This window comes from Anser brachyrhynchus, assembly GCF_964034855.1.
Source record: "Anser brachyrhynchus genome assembly, chromosome: 7".
Taxonomy (NCBI): Eukaryota; Metazoa; Chordata; class Aves; order Anseriformes; family Anatidae; genus Anser; species Anser brachyrhynchus.
In genome coordinates, this window is record NC_137701.1 from 18,620,642 (window position 1) to 18,643,967 (window position 23,326).

General features: G+C 41.2%; 2 protein-coding genes across 6 annotated transcripts in view; one reads left to right on the forward strand and one right to left on the reverse strand.

Annotated features, from left to right (window-relative positions):
- The window catches only part of LOC308198026 (uncharacterized protein), a 424,888-nt gene that overhangs the window by 294,098 nt on the left and 107,464 nt on the right, over window positions 1-23,326 (forward strand). For 4 of the 5 annotated variants that reach the window (XR_013953536.1, XR_013953537.1, XR_013953538.1 and 1 more), the window contains one exon: window positions 4,606-4,808. Coding sequence is in view for 1 of the 5 variants with exons in the window: in XM_080599551.1 (XP_080455677.1) it covers window positions 4,606-4,626 (21 nt within the window). In the remaining 4 variants the exon portion in view is untranslated. The remainder of the gene's footprint in view (window positions 1-4,605; window positions 4,809-23,326) is intronic. The other variant, XM_080599551.1, reaches the window with a different exon arrangement.
- Window positions 18,040-23,326, reverse strand: part of LOC308198021 (uncharacterized protein) — a 79,723-nt gene continuing 74,436 nt past the window's right edge. The window contains exon 5 of the mRNA XM_080599542.1: window positions 18,040-19,355. Within this exon, the coding sequence (XP_080455668.1) occupies window positions 19,130-19,355 (226 nt within the window). The 3' untranslated portion in view covers window positions 18,040-19,129. The remainder of the gene's footprint in view (window positions 19,356-23,326) is intronic.

Here is a 23,326-nt window from a genome sequence, read left to right on the forward strand (position 1 = left end):
ACAGTCATTGACAGTAGTAAAGGGAGGAAATTGAACAGGTACAGGGTGTGCAGGGGATGGCCAGAGCTGGGTTTTCCTCCGAGGAAAATGGGAGCTCATCTCTCAAGGCTTGTGGAGCGGAGGGTCAAAATCGGCTGGTACCTGGAAGTGCCAGAGGTGCTAGTGAGAGCAGAGCCTGCCAGAGCAAGTCTCAGCATCAACAAAGAAAGAAACAACATCCACAGGGCTCTCTGTGACTGCAGGCAGACACAATATCACCTCTGCTGCTGGGATGAGCAAGGCTTCCCCAGCTGTCCAGCCGCGATGGGTCGCGAGTGCCGGCTGCGGGTGCTGTGCACCCCAGTGCTGCACCTCCAGCCAGGTCTGGTGGGGTGCAGCACCTCCATCATCCTGGGACCCCAAATATCCCTCGTTTCACCTTCCAGAAGCAGCATGGATCCATCACACGCTGTTGCCATTTGCACGGGATTAGATATTTAAATCAGAGAAAAATATTGTTCATTATCATTTGCAAGTATCATTTTAATCACAAACTAAACCTCAAAGCAACACTAAGCATGTATGATTGCTACCTGGTCAGCATCATCAAGGTCCTTTGGAAAAACTAATTAGTATGTTACTATATATCTACATACCTCGGAGATAAATGTTGTTTGCATCTCCTTCCCTAATAACAGAATGGAGATTGTTCAGTAAAGCACCCTACCTCTTAATATGCAGGGTTTGTTATAGGAGCAGCTCAATTCATATTTCCACCAGTTTGATGGTAAGTGAACAGCAGTAGCAATATTAATCTGCAGTAACCTGTCAGTGAACTCTACAGCTAATATGATGTAGTTATGATTTTACCATCAATCAGAACTGAACAGGCCCTGGACAATCCTTACAGCACTGCCTCAAAAAATCTAATTGTGCAAAAGCTTCATCGGTTTCCAACATTTCTTTTTTATCTGTCACAGACTTTTGGCCTACTACACAACCTTTTATTATTGGTCTTATTGCATTAGCTTGTTGGACAAAAAAGAAAAGGCTAAATCTAAGGGTTCCCCTGCATTCCATCATTTGTTACCATGTGGGATCCTGTTTGACAGATCCATATTATTTTAGATTTAGATAAATATTATTAGGACATATGGTTTTGTGTGAACTTTTGAACCACTGATTGCCAACATATAAAAAAAGACGAGTAATATTTTCACCTCTACATTTGCATGTTCAAATGTAAAAGAAATATAAAATAAAAAATGGAAGAATTGAGCTGTATCACAGAACTCAATCTTAGATGAAATGTAAAACCACCTTTTTTTTTTTAGTTAATTTTATTCACAGAACAGAAGAGTGGTTGAAAAATGAATTATCAACAACAAATACAAACTTTCACAGAAGTTAGAGTTCTATTAGTAATTAAGGTAATGACATTTTTCTTTTGGGGCATTTTCAGTACAACCATCTATTATGTAGTTTTGTAGCTTAAATTAGACGTGTGTGTGTAAATATCATAAAAGAAGCACAGACATGCATTCTCAGCGAGAGGCTTTCTTTCAAACACTGGCTGTAAGAGATTACAACTTGCTGTAAGATACATTACAGCCATACATACTATTTCTGGTGAGTTTACTATGCCAGAAGTTCTGGTGTAACTTTTGTGATTTTAAACATATAAAAACATCAAGGAAGATGAACTATTAACATTATCTGTTTAGTCATTTTAATCTTTTGCATCTTAAATGTAATCAGGCTTTTCAGAACTGAAATTGCTAATCAGCATGTTGGATAAATGTTTCCATTCTAAAATGTGCACATTTAGAGATAACAGCTGGCTGTAAAGAATATATTTATATTTGTGATTTAATGTATCACAAACTTTATATTTGATTTCATTTAGCTTTACTCAGAAACTGAGAATATTTTTGCTAGCATGATCTTTTTTGACAGCAGTTTTACAGCAGCAGAAAAGCACAGAGTAATAAATGAGGTGTGCATACAATGCATTATGTACTCTTTAAAGCAAGCGTGTCCTTTTAATAAAACAAAAATTTTTATGCAGTTTCAAATTATTTCATCTCTTTCTAATGTGAGCCCAATTCATGCAAAGCAGTAAAGATTGTGCACACCCAGAACACAGACAGTATGTGCTCTTCTGCGCTACACTGATTGTTCATTAATTTAGCAGTCTGTCTAAAAAATTGAGGGAAAATCATTTAAAAAAAAAAAGAACTCTAACTTCAAAGAAATATTTTGACTATATGAACATCAAATGAATAGCTGAGTTTTAGCCCTTGATCAATCATAATGTAAAGTAATTGTAATCTAATAAAAATAGCCATACAAAATAAGGAAATGGCTGTTGCATCCTGTTAAAAACATGTAGGAATGCAGCTTTGGAACTACTGAGAGAGCCGAGGTTGCGGAAAGACAAAAACAGGATGTTAAATTGTTACGACAATTGGAAGCAACTGATTTTTTTAAGCACCTATCGCCACTCGTGATAATTTGTTAGGCTGCCTCTAGGGGGTTCTGTGCGACTGCGATTTTGAGAACACCTACCACCAGGTCAGCAGAGGGAGAGGCACAAAGGGTGTGAGGGGAATTTCCGCTCGTGGGGAAGATGTCCAGCCACGTCCTCATGGCTGCAAATTGGACGGCTACACTAGCCTCAGCTTTCTCTGAAGCAAAAACAGCAAAAGAAAGTGGTTCAGATCTTCAGCCCGCTTTAAAATGTGTACTGTCATTATGGTAATAATAGAAACATGTGTTATAATTAATGTAATTACTTTAAACTGCATATATGAATTTTTTAGGCAGCTGTATTCAAAAGCCAACCACAAAATTGTTCATTTCGCTTTGTGTTTTTAACAATGATTTAACTTTTTGTTTTGGAAAGCTGTCAGTGAGGAATGCTAGTTTGACTTCATAATTTCATACCCCACTTTTTGCACAAGCTTAGGTCTTTACTGCCCTGTGATATTTCTCCTCTATACTTCACAAATCAACTACAGCAGGTTATACAGGGTTCCTGCTTACTTCAAAAAAAAAAAAATCATTAGACTGTTAATGATAGAATGAAAAAAAAATAATGTAAATAAGTTGGTGTGGTACAATGTGTTGTGCCTGGCCAACCACAAATATAGCAATAGAATTATAAGCTCAGTTGGTTAGAGAACAATAATGCCACATCCATTAAAATGAGTTCAAAGATTAATAACAGTATAATTAAGAAAAAACCTCAAGCCATTCTTTAATGAATATTTTAACAAGAGTAACAACATTCAGGGATTTTTTTGTAACTAACAACTCTATTGGTCTAGATTTTTCAAACATGAGAACATGTAGTCAGAAATCCCGATTTTCTCCAGAGAAGGTCAGTGAATGAGAAGCTGGATATTACAAGAGTCTGCTAAATCATTCTGGTTTCTTGTGATGCCTGCAAAACAGCTCGTGCACTGCAACAATCCGGTCCTCTCAGCCACCAGTGGCACACGATGGTGGCTCTTAACCAGATGCACTTGTAGTGGAATTGACAGAATTAGAGCATTCAAATAATTCAGATAATGAGATTTTTTTTAACCTTTATCATGCACGGTTTTTTTTGTTGTTGTTATTAAAATTTAAAAAAAAAAAAGGAAATAAATGAAGATTCTAGCTGTCACCACTTTTACTATAAATTATAAAACACCTCTAGACATTCAATAGTTGAAAGGCCCTATTTCAGCAGAGCACTTGGAGACAGAGTTAATTTTAGGTAATTTTAAGTCAAACCTGGACATTCTGCTGAGTAGGGAGGGATGAATCCAAGGCTGGCTGAACTGGTGTCACAGTCCATAGCTAGGCGTAGGCCTGTGAATGTTTATTTTTGGCCATGGTCCTTCTCATGATGGAGTAACCCCTCTGGGGTTACTGCAAGAGAGCTCGGCCCTCTGCCTCCCAGCACGCTTCCCTTCGCCCCACCTTTGCTTTCCTCCCTCTTTGGCAATCCAGATTGAAATGAAAGTTGGCCAAAATCGAATCAAGTAGCCTGTGGTTTCAGCTGTCTGGGGGACTTTGGGCAAGTTTCATCCCAGTCCCTGCATGTAGCTAGAGCCAGCCCCCACCACAGGCATGCGGAAACTGGGTGAGGGGTTCGGCAGCCCCTGGCGCGTGGGAAAGGTCTCTGACAGCCTCGCAGAGACAAGGCCCCGCCTTGCCGGGTATTTGTGGCATGGACATCACGACAAGAGTAGAAAAAGCACAGCAATGGGCTTTGAGAGGGACTGCAAAACATACAGCAAAATTTGATAGTGTGCAGCTCACAAGAGCGTGTTGCACTTCAGACAGAATATCAGCTGCCCGCTAAGTCACTATACCTGTACATTTCTATTTGGCATTATACTGTGACTGCAATATGAGTTGGAGCAAAACTGTAACCAGCAAGCAGGGAAGCAGAATTTAAAAAATACCGAGTTAGACTGATACATATTAGGTGCATATTTTTCTCATTTTAACCATATTTTAAAATAAAATTGTATGTGTTTCAAGACTGTTAAAAAATACCTTTTCTTATACTCAGAAGACCAACTGTACTACAGAGATTACACCAGTAATTGCCTCTTTTATCCCACGATATAGATATTCATCCAGTGAAAGCAGGTGAGCAGAACAGCATCTTCTCAGCCCTTCCTAACCAAGATGGAGGTCTAAGAAGTCCTGGGTGTTCTAGGCAACCCAAGGGATCCCTTCTGAACTCCCCTTTTCCAAGACGATAGCCATTCTGCAAAGGGTAAGATGTATACTTGACACAAGGACTGTCTCCGAACCAGCCCACAAAAGAGGCAAGTAACATGAGTAGTGAATGTCTCTCTCTTACACTGTGGTCAGTCATAGGAGGCCTCATTCAAAGTACAGTGAGGTTAATGAGATTTTATTTGTTTGCTCCAAAGAAATTTGTCTCAGATTCTGTACAACTATGAACAGCTAAGTGGAGAAAGACTAGAAAAATAAGAGAAATCAAAATTCATAAAACTGAAAACAAAATGGGTGAAAATGAATCAAACACATACTTTTCAATTTTAAACCATTTATTTCAAGATATTTTCCTTTTTACCATTTATTTCTATTATTAGCCTAAGTTTCAAAGGAAAACATTATTTTGAACATTAAAAAAAAAAATTACACACTTTAAAAATTAGAAAAATTTCCCAGTATTTTCTGAATCAAACAGTTCTGAAAGCTTTTTGGTTCCAGTGACTCATTGTTTTTAAGAGAAAACACACCATTGTTTTCTCATGCAGAGCTCTGGACCAGTCTACATGTGACTCCCTATTCCCTTGAGAAAATTAAAGGGAGAGGATTGCTGTCTTGTCAGACATTGGATCCATTGCTTAATACTTTCATGAAGTGGGTAGGCAGTTTGGGAGTGTTCTTAATCTTCTTTATACATCAAAAAATAATTCATAGCATTGTGTACGTAATGCAATAAGGAGATTAATGTCAAACTTAAAAGGAGCATTAACAATAAAATAAGATTCATAACCACTGCATGAAAGCTCTTGAAACTAGCTGCTCGCCTGGCTATTTTCTGATACATTGACCTTCTGCACAAAGTGAGGGCAGAATTCACAAGCCTGTTCTCCATTCCCATCAGAGCTCAGGGGAACGCTTATGACCACAGCTGACCACACAGCCTCTGTGCTTTCATTCTAAGCCAAGAGGCCAATAGTTTCCTCCATAATTGAGCTGAAGGACATTTAAAAATAATTAATAGGATTTGGTGCAACTAGTATTATTTGTTGTGTTGTGTGCATTCTATTTTTTATTGCTTGCTTCCAGAGCTTAAAGACTTTTCTTAGGAAAGGTTGAATACCAATGATTCTGAAAGTAGTCCCAAGGCAAAGCAGAATATAAATAGCTCCACAAGCACAACAAGCTGAAGGCTCCACTGAGGCGAAAGAACATCAAGTAATTAAAAAACACTGAATGATATAAATAGGGAATAGCCCTTTACAGTTGCAGACCATATATATTAAAAATACTATCAGGAACTGAGTTGTTTTTACCTATGAAACTTAGGGAAGTAGCACGCAAACAGGAAGGGTGAAGGCACGGGGGGAACAGTCTGTTCCACGAGCAGAAAGGAACTCTCGAGGGTTTCCCTCGAGGAAGGAGCAGGCTTGCCACCCCTTGGAGGAGCATGTGAGCCACTGCAGACCCACTAGTAGCACCCAGCCTGGCAGTTGGGCCCCACGCTGCTCTTGCCTTTGGTAGTCCCCAGCCAACCTGCCAGAGAGCTGACGGGAAACATGTCTAAGTGATGGGCATGGCCTGGACACATGGCCGGGGTCTCCACCACCACCACCTTACATATTTATTCATCTATTAGATCATTACCTACAGCATAACTGTTTGATTTTCATGGGGACTGGGTTCTCCATACTCTCTGTGATATCCACTGGCAGTGCAAACCCATCCACATGTGCTAGCCCTCTCTGATGGTCCTATGTTACCTCTAAGTTCTCACCCATAACACAATTAAATTTAGTAGGCAACCTTCTTCTTGGATGAAGACATTAACACACACACACAAAAAAAAAAGATTTTTCTATTTCACCCAGATCATTTCACAGACCTCTCCCTGCTGAATTATTTAGGGCTACGATTAACAGATGTAGGACTGGAGTTCATGGGAGAGAGAAAATGAGGACTGGATGTATGCAGGCTCAATTCTTAGCAGCTATCTGACTGCACATTAGAAAGATGTTGGTTTTTTTCTCTCTTTTTCTGTGGGCCCTGCAAACTGGGATTGGCTTTTCCTCTCCACAGGAAGTCCTGACATGCAACCAATGTGCGAGGCCTTCTGAAGTCTCTCGAGCCCCTGAAGGCTGTGTGTATTTTCTTCTAAGTAGGGCCCTACCTGATGTTGCAGCACCATCCATCATGTCAGCAACCAGCACTGCTCTGGGGACATGATTTGTTAGTTAACACAGCCTTTGTTAGCTGGCTCTCCAGTAGCACACACCGATGGAGACCTGCAGCTTTCAGAAAATTTCCAACAATAGATAAAAAAGGGCTTAGTGAAAACCAGGCCAGGTGCAAAATATACACTGATTTGAACCGATCAAAAACTTGGCCAATCATATTCATTATCTAGATTATGTTCTCTACCACAGAAGCTGCACTGGAGACAGGTACTTTTTGGATTAAAATCTAGTTTTAATCTCCTTTTAAATATATGTAAGGTGCAAGAGCCCTGGGTGGAAACTGGAAGTATATGGACTTTTCCCTGTTGTTTTTTAGCGCTTTATTTATAAATGTAAGAGCAAGCATAGACACAGTGCAAATATTGTAACAACTACCAGTGCACAGGAGTACAAATTGGTATGCTGCATCAGAGAAATAAAGGAGAGGGCTGATAGAATGGGGAGAGTAATTTACTGTGCACTGGTCTCAGCTGCCAGTGATTGCAAAGGGAACTCAGCAGATGTTTTTTTGATAAAGGTTGTTTCTTGCTGCAGCAGCAGCAAAATCCATAGCATTATTCTGTAGGACTTTGCACATCATGATTCTGCCATTTCAGTTTGTCTTAACAGCTGGATGATTAAAAAAAAAAAACGTTCCAGTGGATTATTTGAAATTTGTCATGTTGATTTAGTTTCATTACTGTTATTAAATTTTATTCTGGAATGGTTTACATATCAAGAATGCATAATGGGTTTCTGTGTAGCCTGGGATTTATTCCTTGAATGAGGAAAGGACTCTAGTGTGACAAAGTCATAAAGCCTTATTGACTTGATCCTTTGCCATAAACACAGGATTCAAGGAGTTAGGCCGAATATTAAATTGATATGATGGTTGTATTTTCACCAAGAGAATAACCTCTTCCAAAATAAAACCTCACAGTAAGTCTAGATCTACAGAATTATTTTAGAATTCTACTATTCCCAGGATAGAATAGGAAAATATTCTCCTAATTAAGAACTTTGTAGGCACTAAGGTTGAAGAGAACCAACATAAATATGCATATTTAACGCACTATCCAGATCCTGAAGCAAAAAAAATAAAATTAAAAATGTAACAAAAATTAAAATTGTATTGTCATATGGAAGGATTTAAACAAGCAAAAGGATGCTTCTAAACAAAGAAATTCTGAACACGGAAAGGGCTATCAAAATTGAAGCTACACTGAAAGACAAGATGAGCCAACTGAAACCCTATAACCAAACAAATTGAAGTTACAGAGGATACTCAAATTTGATTTTAATTCAGCTTTTGGATCTCTTCTTTTCTGATGGGACCACTCGCAACTCTAAAAAACCTTTGGACTTGGATCTAAATTTTGTGGTGTAAGCCAACACTTAAATGTGAGTGACTGCCATTTTGTCACATTCCTGGAGGGCAATTTGCACGTAGGAGAAAGCTGCCATGTCGTATAATGTAAATTATGCAAGATTGTATGTCACCTCAGAGAGATATACTCTTGCTGATTTGTAAATTAAAGACAAACCACAAAAGTTCCTAATTCCTTCACAACATAACTACTCGTGAGTTTCTGCTGAAAGACTGCCATCAAAAGGCAATAAATCTTCAGGAAATAATATCACAATACTAGCTTTAAAGCACTCATGACTTTTTCCCAACTTTCTCTGGAATATTTCTTCCAAAAGAAAGCAGATGGCAAAATACTCAGTGGGTCAACTTTTGTGTTCAAACACTCCCAGGGGGTTCCATTAATTCGAGTTGTCTCTACAAAGACACAGACATGAACAGAAATAGCTGACCATCTTTGCCTAGCATCACCATGTTTTTTTCCTCAAAGTCCTTCACTTTATCAGAAGTATTATTTGAAACCAGCATTGTTATTAAGTGCACTTTGGATGCAGAAACATATCGAGAGAAAATACAAATTAACGCTTTTAGATGAAGTGGATTGACAGATCCAGGGCACGCTCAGGTCCAACCTGGACTGACCTTCTCCCAGTGAGGCTGTTAGATGGGTGGACCATGAACCGACCTTTTTGCTTCTCTGCCAACCTAGCTACGCAAGCAGCAAACCCAGGTCTTCTCTGGAAGCCAAAGACCACCACTAAGCTGGAGTTTCTTAAGAAGCTAAATCACTGTGGAGCATCAGATTTATTTATTTACTGGTGTACCAGGGAAAAACAAACTCCTGAGAAGACAGATTTTCAGAAGAATTCAGTACTGGCCTCATTCTGTCTCTATTGATGTCAGCAAAATCCACTGAAACAAAATAAATCCAATGATGGACAATTCCAAAAATCTCCCATCCTGTAAACCACGAAGAAGTTCACGACAACTTCATTAGCGGCATTGCCGCTAACGAACAAAGCCTGGCCGGGTCAAGGACACCGCGGGTGGCGCGGGCGACGTGCGCCCGTCGGCAGGGAGCGCCCTCCCGGCGTGCCGGCAGGGAGGCCCTGCCGTTGCCAGGGGTGACAGCACACGCAAGGCGCCTGGGCCTGTGCGGCCTAGGAGCCAGCGCTCAGCCCAAAGAAGGGAAAAAACATCAGGGACAGAAAGGCAGCAGTGGCTGAGCACCAGGGAGAACCCAATGCGAATATAACCGCATTCCTTTCCAGTGCGATGAATAAACATCAGAAAACACATGGAGCACGTTCCAAGTAACAGAGGGATTTTTCTAAGAACACAGCCAGCTCGCTCAGGTTCAGCCGTGCAAAAGCCAGCAGGGGAGCTGGGGCAAACCCACCACAGCGCACTGGCTTATGGCAGCTTGGTGGCACCTCTGTGCGGGCGAGCCAGGCCAGTGTCCTGCTGCACCTCCTGCACCGAGCACCCAGCCTGCCCAAGAGCGAGGGCTGGGCTGCAACATTTCTGCCAGCACCCGCCGGCAACAAGGTTCAACATCCAACCTGGAATGGGAACATCCAACACCTATTTTGAGTGAAGGCAGCCAACAGAACAGCCAACACGTAAATGTCAGCTGCTCCATCCTCAGACCACACACATTTGACATTAGTCACCCAAATGCACATTACTTTTCAGGTGCTTTCACTTCTTGAGCTTGCATACTGTGCGGAGACTACTAAGCTAGTCCCAGGTTTAAAAAAAAAGGGGGTTAAATTTTAATAAGTGCACAAAACTGTTAGCTTGACAGTCCTGTTTTCCATAAAGCTCACATTCATAACAAGCAATAAAGATGGAAGCTTACTGCAATATAACCCACAAGTCTGCCTAAAACAGATCTGAAGAGATCCCCATTAAAGGTAAAATGTAGTATAGGCTTCATGCCAGATCCATCCTTTGTTTCTTTATAATAAGAGAAAGAGTGCCAACTATGATATAGTTCTATAAGGAAGTCATCTATTTTCTAGTAACATGACTGAAACTGCCTATTTATTACATGTAGGCACTCAAAAGCCAATACTGTTAGTTGACATCACTTTCCTTCTTATCTCTAAGTAAGCCAAGAACACACAACTTTTTCTGATCCTGTTTCTACTTCAACACCAGTATTTACTGCATGCCATATAAAATTAGGCATTCCTCTGCTTGAAAGGATAGAATCAAATGAAAGCCAGAGAACTAGCCTTCTTAATGTGGTACTTTTTGCAATTTTTATCTATTTCTTCCACAAGATTCCTCTGTAAGACACAAGACTGTAGCAGAATATCATTTGGGACTAACATGCTTTGCTTTGTGTCCATTCAGCATAATCACCATAGATTCATAGCACATTGAAATCAATTGCAGACTTTGCATAGACTGTATTGAACTTTAGCTGCATCCCGCAGAGCAAAAAAAAGGACAAGATACAGCGGGAAGGAACAATTGTTCTGTCAATTAACTGGTCCACAGTGCACAGCCAGCATATCTGAGGGACTACAGTCAACCATTATAGCATATTCCACAGGAATTTCTGTTCTGAAAGAGTGATCCCTACCTGCACTCAAATTAATTGCTGAAAAAATGTCTGTAATAACAGAAACTTAGCTATTGTTAGAACCTGCCCGCATCTCAAAATCCTGGTCTATCCAGCAATACACCTCAGAATGACAAGTATTAGAAATGTAAAAGCATTGTCAAATCAGATCTCATGTCTTTCTCCTGACAATGCAAAATTATTTCTTCGTGCTTGTGTATGCTTTATTTTTGAAATATACTTAATTTCAGTGTTAAAGTAGCTTGGGTAAACAGAACAAGGAAGAGATTCATTTTAATGATAACCTCTCTACAGGTCTGATTCATGCCACACAGTTGATTTGCCTCACTTCCATCCTTTTGTTTGTCCATCTTTAATAATAGATATAGTAATATCTGTCTATTCCCCAAGACAGTTATGCTGATTACTTATCACTTGCCAAAATCTTTCAAATGAAAGAAACATCACAGAGGCTATACAAGACATAATTTGGCCTTTCACTGCATTTCTTGCTTCCTTTTTGTGTTGAGAGCCAAGACTCGTTTCTGGTACCTATCATGTTCTGCTTCTTCTCTCATCAATTATTTGAAGAAGTTACTGCCATCCAAGGTTATGTTTCTAATGATTTTTTTAGTTGTGTAATTTAAAAAGTGTAAAATCACTCAATTTCATCTTATTCTGGAGATCACTAACTGTAATTATACATGGAAATGATGAAATGGAGGAAAACCAGATATACTCTCATCCACTTTCAAGGTCTAGCATAAGAAATTCAGGTCAGATATGCTTATTTCAAACAATTTAAGTACGCCAGTGTTTCAGGACAATAGGACTGGCATCCAGTTACAGTGCAAATGTTTGTTTACAAAGATTTCGTTTTCCTTGCATATATTGTGGAACTATATTTAAAAGAAATGTTTCTCTTCTGACTCTTTGGCCAATCAAGAGTTGCAAGTAAATGTAAACACAACTAAAAAAAGAATCCTCAACACAAAAGACACCCTTTCCCAAAAGCTTCAAACCCCCCAAACCAACTGAAAAAACATGCTGCAAAAGTTTTTTGTTAGCCAAAGAGTTCATGGATATTGCTCTTGACTCTTTTAAGGGCTTTTGTAAGTATTCTTTGATTCTTTGAAGGAAAAAAAAAAAAAAAAACCTACTGAGAACAGATCCTTTCACATGAGAGGAATAACTGAAATGGCTCTGACACCAAGTTCCTTTTCAGATATTTCCTCAGTGCCAAAAACAAAGATGAAATGGTTGGAGCACTGAGGGAGGATGGGACGAGAATCCTGTGAAAGAAACTGCAACTGATAAAGGACAGATGAGGGAAATGTGAGCAAAGACACGCACCCAAAAAATGGACAACCTGCATCTGTAGGACTTACAAGACTTAGCTAAACTCATCTATGTTCACCGTGCATCAGCCAAAGAATTGAAAAAGTTAGGGCAGAGGGAAGGGTCAACATTACCAACTTCAACAACAGGAAGGGTATTGCACCCAGACACTCTCGTAAATTAAATTTCTGTTCCTAAGAGTCACTGCTTCAGGGAGTTTTGGCTGTAGAGTCTTTATCAAGGACAGGGAACTACAGCAAACGTGTATCAGTTTTAATAAAAGTATGATGTTGTATCTCACAGGATCTTAGCTGAAAAAGTAATTCACATTGGCTTGGTCGTTTCCATGTGGCTTTCAAGTTGTTGAAGTAACGAAATTACAGGAAATAAGCTGCAATGTAGCGAGGTGGTGGGAAGTCTCCTGGCTACCATGTGGATGACTGCTAGGAACAGTCTGTGTCTGACTTCTTTATTAATGATCTGGAAAAGGGAGTGCACAGCACTTTGATGAAGCTCACAGATACGAGTATGAAAGACAGAAAGATCAGTGTACAAAGAAAATAATAGAGAATTTCCTAGAGCAGATAGAACCATGGAAAGAAAATAACTAAATGAGACTCAGCTTTGAAAAAGTGCAGGCTAGGAGGGCATCTGAGAGGGAATAACAGGAAGGAGAAATCTGGGATGCAATAATGATGAAAGAGATCTAAGCGAGATAGCACATGCTAAATGACATGAATTGGCAACATGATATGGTGTGAAAATGCCAGTACAATATTGGAGAGAGCAAACAGTATCACATAACTGAGAAAGGAAGAAATAGCCACTTTTACTATGGGTGCTAGTGCAGCTCCATCTGGAATATTATATGCATTTCTGGATATTGACAAATTAGAGAGTTCAGAGAAGAGCACCCAACATGATCCAAAGACTAGGAGGATTGATTTATGAGGAGAGATTAGAAGAGTTAAATATATAAATTGCTCAGCTAAGAAATGATTAATGGGGGACACGATAACAGCCTACAAATATTTGAAGAAGACCACCAGTGAAGGAAAGGCATTTTTCAGCAGGATTCACAGAGAACAGCTAAGAGTCAGGAGGTGTGACTGAGAAGCCAAAGCATTCACTGAGGATCAAGAAACGCTTCCCAAACAAGAATTATGATAATCTGCAGAATAATTTTGCCAGTGGAGGGACGGGGATCTTTTACTTGTGGCTTTTAAATGCAGAATTGAAAAATCCCTCAGGAAACACACACACTAGAGTCTGAGTGCCCACAACTGCAGAGGTCTGGACCCAGTGAAAGTCCACTTTCTCCACAGAGATGAATTGGGCATAGGAGAAATGACTGTATTTGTAAAGATGCTACATTCTTATTTGTGTTTCTCCCTGTGCTGTTTGCTATTGTGGCATTCAGCAAACTGAAATAAACAATAGCTGTTGCTATAGCAGTACTTTTATTATTTGATGGTTGTGGTGAAATTCTCAGCACCTGTCTTACACTTGTGTGAAGATAACAAATCAGCAGTCTGATATCCACAGAGCACTTCCCGTGACTCAGCTGGCTTTCCTGATGAGATATAGTCAAGATAAATATTATACGCCAGTGCACCTTCCTTCTTTTTAAGGTGAAAAAAAAAATAATAATAACTGTATAGCAAAGCCTGACTACTCTGGTTATGTCAGGAAGCTCAAGGCTGGCTAACTCCAGAGAACTGATACAAGTATGGCAAGGCGTAGAGCTGGCAGGTAACTGAAATCCTCCTTCTTCCAGTCACAGGGTGTTATCTAGGGAGACACAACACCACAGTATGTGTCATGCAACAGCAACAAAAGTTTAAATCTTGCCGCTCCCTTAGCTAGATATATCTCACAAAGTTAGATTAATTGTGAGTCTTTCATCTTCTGCCATCTCTGAAAGGCCTTATCTTTATCTCTGCTTTCAGAGGTCCATAAATTTCTTCGTGTTCAAAGGCTCCATCCCTTCCCCCAATCCCTCTCTAGTTCAGACATCCTCAAACTCCAGCACGACTGTCAAGTCTCTCTGTATTTAATCCCCTTAGATTATTTCCCCCTTTGTACTTCCTTCCATGCCTTTCACCAGTTTCCTTCCAACACTTCACCTGGTCATTTCATCCTTCCTGAACCCTTCTCCTGGCAACTTCCCTGCTACCAAAAATGTTCCCATCATGGACACTGCTTTCATTTTTTCTGCTACATCTTCTGACCTTGCTGGTCACCTGCCTGTGTGCTGCTCAGCTTGGAATACACTTCGTTTCTGGAAACCGCAGCTGCCACCAGGCGAACCGCAAATGGTTTAAGCACGGGGTTTCTGAACCACCCCAGTACTAACCTAAAAGATTCTCAGGCATGTAAGTTTTAAAAAGATTAAATTTGTTTGGATGCCTATACTTTTTCTGTGGATGTCTTCCCCACCTCTCCAGAGGCAAGATTATTTGTAAATTCTTGGCAATGGTTATGATTAAAGCCTTCATGGGAAAAACTAGGGTGAAATACATTCACTTTTGACGCTTGCTTTCTGCCAAGTAAAGGGATTTAAATCACTAAACAAAAATGGATTCAGCTTATAACTAGGCAACTATTTTTTCAGTGTTGTTTTTATTCATATTCTTTTACGTCAGATATGACTGATTCAGGTGAATCAGTCTCCGTACACTAGGTTACCATAATTATGCACTATACCCATTTCAAAATTAGTTCCAGCTAGTTAGCTTCACTGCAAGACAATTCACGCTGCCAATTGAGAATTCAACCTAGTTTGATGATGGATTCATATAAACAGCAAAATCCATTATTTATACACCGTAGGAAAATAAACTCTCTGGCTGGCCGGGGATATGAAGCATGTGAAGGGTTTTCATTTTAGATGGTTGGAAATTTTAAACTCAAGCAGCTTTTAATCAACATACCATTGAAAACAAATTTCAGCAAACGCATTTCTTATTCAGCAGCAGTACAATGTAACTGAAAATAGAAGCTCCGAAAGCTTTATGGTCTATTACTCAACATGTGCTTATAATAAATTAGATGTAAATAGCAGTTATTGTGTAACAAGAAAAGCAAGAAAAGACGACCAATTTCAATAAGCTGGCAGGACTGAGAAGAGGACCATTTCTGCCCTACTGTTCTGAAATAATTGCTATAATCCAAACATTCACATGTATCATTGTTTTCTATTATTATCAAGTTACAGTAGCTCTACAGCCTCGAGCCCCATAATACTAAAATATTTTGCAAAGCTGATGCCAGTCACCTAGATTATGAACTAGGCACCATTATACTTTAACTATTAACGTAGACATCAAAATTAAAATTCACTGAAATAGAGCGGAGTTCCTTCTCTTCTATCTGCAAATAAAAGGAAGACAAGCTGGTTTTATTTCTGGCTCTGAAGTTTTTGATATTCTTAACCTTTAACTTTAGGTGAAGATGGCCAATTGGGAACCACACAGATAGACTGTGAAGCATACACGCCCTTCGGAGTGACCAATATATGGGCTACAGTTCTTCACACTGGCAACGTAAGAAGAAAACATTATAAAAATCAGTGATGGATTCACTCTGTGTACTAAGGGCCTCTATCACCTCCTGCATTAACCACCACCTCACATTCCCATCCGGAACCCCGGAAGCTCATTTATTAGTGCAATGTCATGGGTTCTCTTTAGTTTCTCAACTCAGCACGCTGGTTGGAGGCAGCTGGGTGCTCTCTCCATAAAATGTGTGACCTAGCACAGGCTGGGAGGGCAAACTTGCTCCCTCTGGACTGTGTATCCTTGTGAGCAGAGTGACAAACTGCTTGTTGAACAAGTTTGTGAAAATTTGCTGCAGAGTCATTTGGGGTGGGCCACTACTGATAAGACTTACAGATTGTGAATGGGAACAGAAAATCTCAGTGAGACAGTACAAGAATTAATCTTTTTGATGTGTAATAATAATTTGTCATGAAATAAAAACACGCCAAGTTTGAAGGCAATTTTACAGGAGTGATTGCTCTGACAGAAGCAGCATGTGGAGCTGTAGGTATTATAGCAAGCAGCAAGCGTAGTGCTAGCCTAGGGGAAATGTGCACATAGCCATCAGCAGGGCAGGCACAAGACAAAAAAGCTAAAAATTCAGGTGAACTTTTCAGCAGAATCATAGACAGTATTACAGCCAATGGCAATAGAAGTGTTTACCTGACAGAAAAGCAGTATGTGCCTGTTCAAGTTGGACAGTGATGCACAAACCAACGCAGTACAAGAATCTAAGTTATTCACAGTAACAGAGAAGCCAAAGGAAGAAGATAAAAGTCCATTACTGAGTAAAAGTATGTCAGTTCTACAGCTTCCTCAAGAGAATGTCTTCATTGGGGAAGCAAAAGAGAAAAACAGCTTAAGAAAAATCTCAGGACATTTTCCATAGCATAGTGACAAATTGCACCTTTTCCAGTTTGTTAGCTATTATATATATCTCCAGTAGGGAAAGGATCAGTGGTACATATTTATCTTTCCCCATTTACCCCAGGATGAAAGCCTGTAGAAAAGTATGTATGCCTTTTAGCACAGGGTGGCTGGTGCTACATATTCCCAGCATCTGTTGCCAGTATATAGGAGAAATTTATATGGGATTTTGTTTAAAGGTACTAGAAAGGTGATTTATCCTGTGTTGAATAAAAATACCGAGAAGAATACGGCAAGGTTAGTTAGGCATGGATAAACCCTTGAGAAGGACTGAAGATAACCTATGTTGCCTGAAAATTAAAAGCGACACAGGAAAACCTAAGACTCCACGCACATGCCAAAGTCAAACTAAATCAAGCAAAAGCTCAGAAAACAAAGGCTCCTCAAAAGTAAAGTAGGCATTGGTTTACATGGGCTGGAAAAACAAAGCTGTATATCCTATTTTTCTTTCTTCGCTGAGCTAGCCCAAATATAAGACATTACAGATGAGTGTATGTGTCAAAAGCATTGAATTAGTTGTGACGCAGCTGACATAACTATAACTGACAGCAACATTATTCAGTTTAAGTAGTTTGCAGTTGAGTATAGACTTAGACATAATCTTGCCAACGGAACAGTTCCCACCCTAATACTTGGGTAGGAAATGGTGCCAGATTAATAAAGATCTTATTGAAAAGAATCCAGAGCCAGAACCTAATCCACATTTAGAAAAACTGAGTTCCAGGATAGCATCAGTGATGCACGGAGCTGTCACCTAAGGACATTTTTTTTTTTCCTACGGAAAACTAAAATTCAGACTAGCTACATTATTAGACACTGGAGACTTGCAGAAATGGAGGGTGAGATAGCAAAGCAAACTCCTCAGTTAAACTCAGTGTTCTCAAATCCATCTCCTCCCAGAATAAGGGTCAGAGCTGGTACTAAACTTTGTGGAGATTTTGAGCTTCCTGGCTGTTAAAGATGTGTGTTTTTAAGAGTAATTGCTACATAAGTAAACCATTCTTTTCTTTCTTTCTTTTCTTTTTTCTTTTTTTTTTCTTTTTTGTTGTTGTTGTTTTTCTGCAACCTCTGCTCCATACCCACTGCAGGCCACCAGCATACACTGTTTGCAATCCCCAGCTTGATCCATTCTGTTGACTTACATTACAATGTTGCTCTTTGGCATGCATGAAAGACATCATGATTTTCTCTTACATTGCGGAAATAGAATCAGTCACATATTTAATGCAAACTTGCAGTGTATACTCCTTCACAGCATCACAGAATTGTAGAGGTTGGAAGGGACCTCGAGAGATCATCGGGTCCAACCCCACTGCCAAAACAGGTTCCCTAGAGCAAATTGCACAGGTAGGCATCCAGAGTCTCTTTCAGGTATTGCATTTATGCTTAAATTTGTATTTGGAATATGAAACTTTTTATGCATTCAGACTGTTTTATATAAATGCAGCAGGTCTTGATATTTTTTCAAGGGTGATTTCAAAGGGACTTTTTAAATGTTACAAACACTTAATTGGAAGATCAAGCAATAGGGTGATTTTGTCTAGATCATAAGTATTTTTATTCTAAGAAATATAAAACTGTAAACACATTTTTGTCAGAAAAAAAATACAAAATCTAAACAGATACAGGAAAATAACCTAAATATCAAAGGCAGTAGACTTTCATAGCCTCCGCCACAAAATACTGAAATTGCCAACTGAATGTAAAGAATTGTGCAGAAAAGAATCATTTGATTCTTGCATTCTTTTGGCTCAACAGCTACTGCAATTTAAAGAAGCAAATTACAGGCCCTTGCAAGATGAGAGCTTCTAAAGCGCTCAATGACTCAGGAACCAATTTGTTGCTCCTCTTTGATAAGAGTTGGCCATCTAACTCTGATAGATGATGACCAAGAGTCAGACTAACTGCTTAAATATGAACTGCTCCTGGGGGCAGACAATTTTTGCTATTCACCTTTGAAAAAAAAAATGAATCCAAGTGAACCACTGTAAAACTTCAACTATTACAGCTGCAGCTGTAAATCTTCAAATTTCATGGCTGCGTATTCTTAGTATGAGAGAGTGCAAAGCATATTCCTTTACCAGGACATGAAAAGCAAAATTACCTGTGTTGGAGCAGAAGCTTAGGCATATGCAATTTTTCATAGCTTTGAATCTTGCACGATGCAGTAACAGTGCAACACGAGTTGATTTTCTCCTTCCTTGACCGTGCCTTTCTGCTGCACCGAGGGAAAATCCCCAAAGGTGCTATGGTGATTTAGCACATGCCCTAAGCTGCACTCTCCAAGCTCCCCTTCAGTGCAGGCCCTTTTCTGCTCCCTTGAGGTTGAGCAGGGATCTAATCTGGAAACTGGTGAGTAAAAGTCTATAAAAAATAGAATCATAGAATCATTAAGAATGAAAAAGACCTCCAAGATCATCTGCTCCAACCATCACCCTACTACTAATGTCAGCCACTAAACCATGTCCCTAAGCACCAGGTCCAACCTTTCCTTAAACACCTCCAGGGATGGTGACTCCACCACCTCCATGGGCAACCTGTCCCAATGCCTGACTACTCTTTCTGAGAAGAAATGTCTCCTAATTTTCAACCTAAACCTCCCCTGGCGCAACTTGAGGCCATTCCCTCTTATCCTATCACTAGTTATCTGTGAGAAGAGGCCGACTCCAAGATCTACACAACTTCCTTTCAGGTAGCTGTAGAGAGCAATAAAGTCTCCCCTGAGCCTCCTCTTCTCCAGACTAAACAACCCCAGTTCCCTCAGTCGCTCCTCACAGGACTTGTGTTCCAAGCCCTTCACCAGCTTCGGAGCCCTTCTCTGGACATGTTCCAGGGCCTCAATGTCCTTCTTGTAGTGAGGGGCCCAAAGCTGAACACAGTACTCAAGGTGCGGCCTACCCACAGCAGAGTACAGGGGAACGATCACCTCCCTGGTCTTGCTGGCCACACTATTCCTGATACAAGCCAGGATGCTGTTGTCCTTCTTGGCCACCCAGGCACACTGCCAGTTCATGTTCAGGCAAGCATCTGTCGTCACCCCCAGTGCTCCCTGGGGTGGGAGCAGACACGGGGGCACTGGTGAAAACACCAACTGGCCAGACTGTGCAAGGAGGAGAAGTGGGCACAGACACGTATCCATGGGAGTCTGGGTGCGTTTGTGCTTCTGGGTTGCCCAAATTTCCATGAAACCATGTTAAAATTCTACTGCTGCTCAAACTGCCGCCATCTTGGCTCATCACTTCCCTCTCTCTGGGAGGCAGGGGCAGCCATCTTGCAGCACCTGAGCTTGAACTTCTGGGTTGCCCAAATTTCCAGGAAAACGTGTTGAAATCCCACTGCAGCCCACTCCGCTGTCTCTGGGCTCTCTCCTCACAGCATCCAGGCTCTGCAGAGGGCAGGACATGGGCAAAATTTACCTGTGCATAAGCGAGTGTCAAAACCAGCAGATTTTACAAAGCATGTGTTTCAAGGGGACCATTTCCACTGGCATTATAGGCAATATCAGCCAGGATGGGGCAAAGGCAGAGGATGTAGGACTAGAGGGACTGGTCTCAAGTTGTGCCAGGGGAGGTTTAGGTTGGAAATTATAAGAGATTTCCTCTCAGAAAGAGTAGTCAGACATTGGAATGTGTTGCCTAGGGAGGTGGTGGAATCGCCACCCCTATGGGTGTTTAAGGAAAGGCTGGACGTGGTGCTTAGTGACATTGTCTAGCGGGTGGTATTGGTGGCTGGGGTATGGTTGGACCTGATGATCTTGAAGGTGTTTTCCAACCTTAATGATTCTGTGATGTCTGGGTTGCTGAAGACCACCACACGCATTCATCTTCAGGCCATGGGCATATCCTGGCGCCTCGTGGCGCCACCTCGGACCGCCCAGAAGTTTTTTGTCTTCATCTAAAAACGAAAATTTAGTTGGAGCCGCAGGGGCCAGGCCTGTCTCCGTGCCCCAAGCCCTCTGCCCGGGCGGTCGTTGCGCCGTGCCGCCGCTGGGTGTCGCCCTTGATAGCGCCGCGGCGCGGAGGCGGGGCGCGCGGCAGCAGCACAAAAGGAGCGGCGCCGTTGTTGCCGTCGCCATTTTGGCTCGTCGCCTCTCTCGGTGTGGGGTATGGGGAGGCGCGGTGTGCCGCCGCCATAAGCTGAGGTTTAGCCCTCGGGGGGCTGCCAGCAGAGCCGTGCTTCAGGATGTGCCTGGCCCCTTAGCGGCCTGCTCGGCGGGGGAGAGCCCGGCGTGGCAACGCCCTCACGGCCGGGGCGGGCGGCTGATAGAAAGCCTTTCCCGCCGCTTTTCGTGAGGGGAGGAAGCGCGCAGCGACAGGGGCGGCTGCGGGCCGCGCGAATTTGATGAGCAATTTATACCACAAAGGAATGCGGTGTACTGCATGTGCTCAGGGGGCGGCTTCACGAGCAGCTGATACAATTTGCTGGCAAATTGAATTTGGGGGCACAGAGAAAATCAAATCAGGGACAGAAAAGTGATAAGAATGCTGAGCAAGGGCTTGTCCCAGAAATCACAGATGAAGACTGATTTCACTGCCGTAGAAATGGCAGAGCACTCCCAGCTGCCTGAAAAACAAAATCATGAGGAGATAGTGTAAGGCAAAAGTGCCCAGAATTTGTTTTTGTTTTTTCCTCTTGGAAACCAAGAGTCAAAGCTGGGGAAACGTACATGCCTTCCTGGTCCTTCACAGGAAGGTCCTTCTCAGAGTCATTTTTCCTCACATAGCTTAAACCTTCCTCACAATGATAGCCGAATTTGGCCCGTGGAGGTGGATGTGGAAGGTGCCTCTGGAGAATACATCTAATGGTGTTGCCTTGTCCTGTCCCCAGTGCACTCCTGTGAGACAGGGTGACGTTCACCTGTGACCCTATGAGGAGAGACGAGGGCAGCACCCGCAGCAAGGCATGGCAGGTTCATCACAATGCCAGGTGTCATGTTTGGCAATACCTCTTCATGGGTATTTCAGGATTATTGTAAAAGGGGCATTTCTGTCTAGGGCTGTGGGTTAGCAACAGACCACATCTAGACAAATTCCTATGGCACTGCCATTTGCAGCCACTCACATGTGCAAGCGTATTGTGAACACTTATTAAAAAAAAAAAAAAAAAGAGGTGAAGAAAAATGAAAATGGAAATGAGGAGTTGAGAAGCTTCTAACAGAAGTGATTCATCATGACAGCTGCATGCAAAGGTGAAAGATACTTAACACCTTAGGCAAGAAAAGGACCCAAGTCTTCTCTGACATAAACCTTGATGTAGGTGTTTTGATGTAAAAAAGTAGGCTCAATGTAAACCAGTGCAGAATCAAGATTTTTAACTCCTGTGGGAAAGCTGCTGAGCCTAAATGAGGTTCTGTCAGAGACTTAGATAATGTCTCTTTCTGAATTGTTTAGAATAGCAGAACTGGCCAAAAATGAAAACTTTAGGAATTGTCCCATTCCAAAACTGAGTTTTGCAAGTGAAGTAAGCTGTTCAGAATGATCAGCTTTAAAATGCCTTAAGAAAAATGATTATTTTTGGCATGGCATAATTCTGTATTCCATGAAATATAGTGAACAGCTATCATCCTGATTAATCCTGGTATAGCAAAAACACATTGTTTAACTCAAGCAGCCCTTTAAAGTCAGGCTGTCACTTTTCCTGTGTGGGATTTTCTCTCAGGATGCTGCCATCATTAGAGGGCGGGAATAGGAGCTCTCCTTTCATCGATGGTCTTCCTCCTTCCACAAACCAGGTGGAGGGGAGCAGAGTCCAGCCCCCCATTTATATCCTGGAAGGTCTTTGCCCAGCCTGTGATGCCTTACTGAGTTGTGGAAGGAACTAGTGGCAGTGTGTTAATACAGTATCAAAAACATTGCTTTCCTCTTCTGCCCATCTCCTTTCCTACTTGGTCCACAAACTTTTCAAAATAGCTTACTACAGACTTTCATAGGAGTTTACAGGAAGATATGTCTTACATCTTCTTAATAAACTGAGACATTTAAAGAGAGCTGGAAATCCCCTTGGGAGAGAAGGGACCTTTAGAACAATTCTTGTCACAGCAAACTGCTGTGTAATTTCAGCTTTAAAATTTTGCATGTGAAGTGTCAAATCTACAATCATGAATACCAGCAGCACTGATGAAGAAACATTGGCAATCTTTGAGAAGATGTCTAACAATAGCAGCAGGGACAGATTGGGAGCCAGTTGGGTTTTGTTTGTTTCTTTTCATACACATTCACACAGGCCCACATGATCAGTAGTGGTCTGCTCAGGCAACAAATCGTTGAGCAGTAGGCAATGACATGCGTATCTAGATATCTAGACAAGCATATATAGATGGTTTTACCCACACATTCTCCTGGTCAATAAAAGTATTAAATTTGCCAGTTCCAGCTAGAATTTAGGTAGAATACTCACTAGTTGAAAATGTCTTCAAAACCAAGCAAAACAACGTGTTAAGCTGGAGTTGGTTGCTGCTAGCCTGCTAACCTTTGGTAAAGGCAGCTAGGCTGAGTGTCTCTGCTGCTTAGCACGAATCAGAAAGTGCAGATAGCTGTAACAGGTCTTAGGGAAAACAGCAAATGTGTACCAGAAGGAATTAATGAATACAAGTTTTTTATTTTTATGTTTTGGCTAATCCACCACATTTAACAGCTTTATTAATTTCCTTGTT